At 33.0% G+C, this 6,996-nt stretch overlaps 1 protein-coding gene across 2 annotated transcripts in view; it reads right to left on the minus strand.

Annotated features, from left to right (window-relative positions):
* Positions 1 to 6,282, minus strand: part of LOC143052783 (WASH complex subunit 5-like) — a 38,873-nt gene extending 32,591 nt beyond the window's left edge. For both annotated transcript variants that reach the window (XM_076225895.1, XM_076225887.1), the window contains exons 1-3: positions 5,772 to 6,282; positions 4,636 to 4,742; positions 3,549 to 3,633 (exon numbers count right to left, since the gene is read on the minus strand). In XM_076225895.1, coding sequence (XP_076082010.1) covers positions 3,549 to 3,633; positions 4,636 to 4,742; positions 5,772 to 5,996 — 417 coding nt within the window. In that variant the 5' untranslated portion in view covers positions 5,997 to 6,282. The remainder of the gene's footprint in view (positions 1 to 3,548; positions 3,634 to 4,635; positions 4,743 to 5,771) is intronic.
* Positions 6,283 to 6,996: the final 714 nt, after the last annotated feature.

The following is a 6,996-nucleotide window of genomic DNA, read 5'->3' on the forward strand; positions in this document are numbered from 1 at the left end:
AAATATCTCACGTTCATGTGACTCATAAGTCTGTTCATTTGCCTGACCCTTCTCAGAATCCCAAAATTGAAATGTTAAAGTGTCGGTCCTAAGTCAGCAACATTGCCTGTTCATGTGTCTGTCATAAGACATGTTCATTTGCCTGTCCGTCGTCAGGAACTTAACATGTTTATGTGTGTGTCCAAAGTCAGATGGGCAAGTGTCTGGCATAATCAAGAACCTCAAGTTAAAGATATTTTGGAGTATTCTCTAAAAATAAAAGCATCTCTGGTATGAAAATTAAATCAAAGCACTGTAAGCACTGTAGGCAGACATAATTATGAAAACTGTGGCAATGTTGCTTCAATTTTTTTAAAGATTTAAAATAACAAACAGTAAGCATTCAAATTACATTTATGTTCATTTAATGAATTAATCATTGAGGCAAATATTTTATCAAGGTTTTCAAAAGCAACGCATATATCAAGTATATTTTTTTCATGGTCATGAGTCTGTAGTGGTACAAGTTCACAATGATGGCAGTTCTTTTAGTTGATGTTAATGTTTGTATTAGTTGACTGTTAGTAGTTCAAGTTGACTTTAGTACGAGCTTGTAAAAGTATGAATGGACTTGCTTCCCTGGAAAGAAAACTGATGTGTTCTACAGTACAAAAGTTATGAGACACAAATCTGACAAATGTTTACTACTACAGGGATCAAAGGTGAGGTCTGACTGACCTGCCCATAGTAAATGTAAATGACCCCCACCTTTACCCCAAGTTCATCATGTCTAAGTTTGGAATAAAATGACAGGTAATTATAAAACAGTTATGTTGTTACGAAGTCTCCCAAACAAAGCTCCCATAATTATTCATTCCCATGGTCGCCTGACATTGGGTAAAGACTAGTAAACATTGGTAAGGTCTAGCAAAGTGATAAGCTTATGTGACGCCTATGAGATTGACCTTGTATGTCATTCAATCTTTTTGAAATAACAAACAGGAATGAATATGGTTTAGGAGTTGGTATCTCAATCTTTTACAAGTTCTCAAAACACACACAAGAGAGGGTGGGGTGACCCTAGGGACTTCCCCTATATTTCATTTGATTTTTTATATTGTTCCATATATGAAGATATATATGGTTTAGGGGTGGGGATCTCGACCATTATCAAGTTTTCACACAGGAAGGGGTGGGGTGACCCCAGTCAGACTTCCTCTGTATTTCATTTGATTTGTTATATTGTCCAATACTTGAATATACATGTATATAGTTTAATTTAAAAATGGGGATCTCAACTGTTTCCAAGTTCTCAAACAAGAATGGTGGAGTGACCACAGGGATTCCCACTATATTTCATTTAATTTAGAAGTGGGGATCTCAACTGTTTCCAATTTCTCAAACAGGATGGGTGGGTGACCGCAGGGACTCCCCTATATTTCATTTGATTTGTTATATAGTCCCATACATGAGTATATATGGCTAAGGGGTGATGATCTCCACTGTTTCCAAGTTCTCAAGCAGGAGGGTGTACAGTGACCCTAGGGACTCCCCCTATAATTTATTTGATTTGTTATATTGTCCCATACATGAATATATATGGTTTAGGGGTGGGGATCTCAACCATTTCCAAGTTCTCAAACAAGAGGGTGGGGTGACACTCAGGGACTCCCCCTGTATTTCATTTGATTAGTTATATTGTCCCATACATGAATAAATATGGTTTAGGGGTGGGGATCTCGACTGTTTCCTAGTTCTAAAACAGGTAGGGGTGTGGTGACCCTAGGGACTTCCCCTATATTTCATTTGATTAGTTATATAGTCCCATACATGAATGTACAAAATGTATATGGTTGAGGGGTGGGGATCTCATCCGTTTCAAAGTTATCAAACAGGAGGGGGTAGAGTGGCCCAAAGGACTCCACTGCACTATTTTTTAAAATAAAGTAAGAAACTTCCAGCTATTTTAACTGACCCATCAAAATTGATAAAAATAATACCCATTGAAATTGCAGTAACATGTTTACACTTTAAAAGCATCTTACATGCATTATCAACATTTATCACTTATAAAGCAGTGGCGGATCCAGGGGTTCCCTTTTTTTTGGCCAATCAATGCATTTGAATGGGAGCATATAGTTGGAACCCTCCCCTTTACTCTGGGTTGGGAACCCCCCCTTTTTAAAATGGCTGGATCCGCCACTGTAAAGAAAATTTATACTGTCACCAGGAACATATATTGTTAAATATACTGTTCCCAGCTGTCACATTGTATTGTATATTGACATTAAAATTTGTCAAAAAGTAATTATTTGAGTTCAAAATATGTTCTGCTTTTTCTTTCTTTTACGTATACATGTATATCTTTTGGTTTTCAATTCAAGTGTTTATATGTATTTGCCATGCATACAAGGATGTATATTGTTAGTTATATGTCCTTGCATGCATAGATGTATTTTGTCACCTGTCTGGATTTATTTTTTTTAGTTGATCGCCAAAACCCGGAATTACCCTTATCCGCTTCCGGAATCGGATCCAATACTGTAATTGTCTTATGCATCCATTTTGTTTTCAATGTTGTTTTTGTCAGTCAGATACGATTTTACTCGAATTTACACATTATTTGTTGGCTATTTTCTGTATAAAGCTAGCGCTTGAACAAAATGAACATCGCCGTCATGAATAATAATAATGAAAATAAGTTTTAAGATCGTTTATTTGGAGACTTTGGTAAAAAGGTTTGCAGATTATTTTGTTTATTTTCTTTCAAGTGGAAATTCTGTCGGGCGTAGCAAGTAACCAAGTCGAAAGTCCGACTGCAAAAGTGGAATGTCGCGGACCTCGGACCACCGCTATAAATTTAAAACCCCTGCATCCAAATTGAAAAGATACGAAAATTTCGTTTTCTAATTTAAAATTGCCACCAACAGCATGAACAGTTAAACTTATTTTAATAGACTTCTGACGTAGTTGACTACCTATTGACGACAAACAATATTCCTACGACTTTTGCCATTTGGGAAATTAAACTACTTGTCTTGAGAGATTTTCGGCGATTAAATATTTCATACATTTGTTCTTTGACATCTTAGCAAAAAGCTCAGGGGATAATAAACTACATAAGGATTCCTAATGTGCTCTACTTACAATGTGCAACTTCAAAACTTTTGGGTGATTCAACGAACATTTAAAGTTTTTCTGGTCATATTTTTTGTAATCCAGAATTAAAAGTATGAAAAAATTGTCCAATTAGTTATTTATAACATAATATTGACCTAGACCATAACCATTGCACATATTTCAGCATTTATTGGGTAGAACACAAATCTAGGGTGCTCCCATTAGGCAGCTTAACTGACTAAAAAAACAAAAACATAAGTAATTTCATTTCACCCTTATCAAAGTACTTGCATTGGGAAATTTATAATAATAATTTCTTTGTTCTATAAGCCCAAGCCTATGCTTTCTACATGTATTTTGAAATGGGAATAGTATAGTGAATATGAATAGGTCTTAATCCCTTTCTAGCTAAAGCTTTTCAAAGTATATGCCTTCTAATGGTTTCTTACCAATAACTGTTTACCATCATCATTAATCAAAACACTTTCCAATGAATGTTGTATGTATATTCCTTCTTCTAAATCTTCAAGGAATCTATAACAATCAAATTATAGAAGCATGATCAATAACATTTTAATCTTATCAAATTTAGTATCATCAATTTGAATTATAAACTTTCTAACTGAAAACATTGAAATGGGAAAATGGCCTTGCTGATATGGTATACTGTAAAAATAAAACAAAAATCCATTCAATCAGACACAATCTTACAAGTGCAAGTATAAATAACTATTTATTTTTTACTATAATTTAATCAGACATGCTAAACTGTTTCTCTTCACAGCTTATTTCATTCTTCTTGCACAGAGATATAAACAACATTTTATTTTATAAACATTGAAAAAACTTCTTCAGTTTTATTGAATAAGACCTATTTAAGAACATACATTTGTACATTAATTTATTATGTTGAAAGACAGAAGTCCAACCTAAATCACACCTACCTCCTGGATAGATACTTTTATTAAAAAAAAGAGTCTGCTGTGACTATAAACATTTAAATGTGATAGTACAATTAAATAGACCTTTGAAATTTTAAAAATAAAAATCATGATAACAAATTATTCTATGCAGACTTGCCAAGTAGTTTTAGAAATGAAAACATTGTTGTAACATTGAGTTGAAATTAATTATGTGTACAACAATAAACCAATGTAGCTACTCTTTTCTATCACATCCAAAAAAATTGATAAATCATCATTCCTATAAACATGATAAAATACTGTTTAAGCAGTCAAAGCTTGTATAGGATTGGAGAAATATTAGGACCCTTTAACTTTAAATGTTCTGTAAAGTATTTGTATAAAGATGAGAAAGATGATAATGTACTTTCCTACATGTAACTAATCACTACAAAAATAAATATCAAACCTCAAACTGTCTAATATTTTGTTATCATAAATAGTACCTCATCCATTGAGGATACATTTTTGTACATGTATGTACCAATTATATAACTATAAATAAAAGCAGTTTTGACATAAATGCTAAAACAGATAAATGTTAATTTGTATATGGTAATCTAGGTGTACTTACTTTGTCAAATCTATTATATATTTATGTACACTAGAAAAGGCTTGATAAAATCTTGTCAGAATTTCAATATTATTTTCTCTAAATTCTTCATCCAAATCTTGAAGTTCCTGAAAGTTGAAAAAACAAACTATACTTGTGCAAGAAATCAAGGGTAATTCCTTTCTAAGAAAGGTATAAATTCTGGAAATAATAAGAAAATAATGCCAGAAATGGTAAGCTGTGTATACATGCATATAGATATTCATTTATAGATATTTAGTGCATTTTCAGTCTTATCTTTTTCTACATTTATTTTATGGACAGTGTGGACAAATTTTATAACTTTTCAATACATGCATGTATATATAAAGTAAAACTTGTACATATAAACATATAAACTCTACGACATATCCATCTATTTGATCATCATTTTAGGTGATACATACATGTATGCATGTACATGACGGAAAACACATATTATATTTATAATTACATGTACTCTAAATATCAGCACAACATTGTTATTTCTGCACTGTGTCCAGCACTCTAGACCACTTGGCCATCTAGACTGAATTAACAATTCAACTTTCAGTGGCCTAAAGTGTTACCTTTCCATGAAGATGAAATCGACTGCAGATTAGCTAACTATCTATCATATTGGAAGGATAGTTATACATGTTATATAAAGGTATATAAAGGGGGAAGGGGGGAATTCAGAGACTAGTGCTAGTGCCTGTTGTCTTAATGACTAAACTCATCCAAATTAAACTACATTTCTTTTATAGTTTGGGACAAAATAGTTAGGGCAAGTTAGTCTGGAGCGATTTTGCAATGATTTGTCATAGACATGAATAAAATTATTTTATTAAAAGTGGTCACATGAGCATTTATCTATTTATTGTGGGTCTCATTGGGGTCTAAGCGTGACACGGGATTGCCAATTTTTTGTAAGCGTGACATGTGAAAGTCAAATTATTGTGTTGTGAACGGGAAATGAGGTCTAGCAGGACCCAGGAAATGACAAAAAATAAGAATTGCTTACGTACATAGTGTAAGCGGGATATGGGAATCTGACGAAGCAGTAAGCAGGATCTGGGATCGGAACCCCCCAATGAGACCCCTTTATTTGTAAACATGGTTTATTTCCATTATCTTACCACTTTGGATTCAATCTTATTGTCGAAGTATTCTGCATTTCTAAAGTAACTGAAATCACTTATAATGTCAGCATATTTAAGTTTTTCATGTTGATTTTCCTGTCTAAAAACTGGTGGTATTACTTCTGACAGTCTCAACAATTCAGCAAGTATGGCATTTCCCCTAGACACAAGGCGTAAAATATTTTGACCACACTGGTTATTTTCTGCAAGGAAATCAGCCATTGTTTGTTTCTGTAATGTAAATTGTGTTAAAGAACAGTCGAATCTTAACTTAAATCAGAAAAAAAAGACCATCAGGAGTTACGCCCACTCTTGAACATGTGATAACCCTCTACCAACAACAATAATCCTCAGGGGAAGTGCATCTGATTGCTACTGTAACTTATTTTTTCAATACAAAAATATGTCTTCTCAAACAAAAACTTGTGTTTCTACTCTTTACAGCACATTTTCCTGGTCCATTTTGGTGTAAAGAGCAGACAGATAGCCAACATCCGGAAACAGACACAGCGACACCTATATTAATAAATAGAGTATTTATACCAATGAAAAGCAAAAACATCACATAGAACAACGCACAGCAAAGGACACAAATATTTTATACACCCATTGTCACGATTGTGTCTCACTTTTTAAAGAAAAGAACATGCATAAAAATTAGTAAAGTGACAACCAATCATACAAGAACTAAGAAGAAAACATTGAATTATAGAGATTGATAATGGATAATATACAATCTGTAAAAATTATGGAATAAAAAAAAACACTTTTTTTTGTCGGTTTTCACTGAATCAAATTACCAAAACTTAAAAAGACACACATATTTTCCATAAGTAGAAATTTGAAATCTGATTTATACTAATAGGAATTTCAATGTCATCTTAAAAGCGGTAAAGACATGAACATCCATTTGTTTTCAACACACAAATCAGTTTAACATGGCGTTTTTCTGATTTCAATGGTGATCTTTGGTTTAAAAATATGAAAAACATCGACTAAACATAAAATAATCAATCTACAATACATAGGCTCGATAATATGTATCAGCATTTCGTGTGCATTCTAGTCTTGTTGTGATGTTACACTATTGTTTCAGATAAGGGTGATAATTTGGTATCATTAAAACGTTTAAACCCGCTGCAATTGTTTGCACCCGTCCTCAGTCATGAATCTGATGTTCAGTAGTTGTCGTTTGTTGATATGGTTCATAAGTGTTTCTCGT

The sequence above is a fragment of the Mytilus galloprovincialis genome, chromosome 1 (assembly GCF_965363235.1).
Source record: "Mytilus galloprovincialis chromosome 1, xbMytGall1.hap1.1, whole genome shotgun sequence".
NCBI classification, from domain to species: Eukaryota; Metazoa; Mollusca; class Bivalvia; order Mytilida; family Mytilidae; genus Mytilus; species Mytilus galloprovincialis.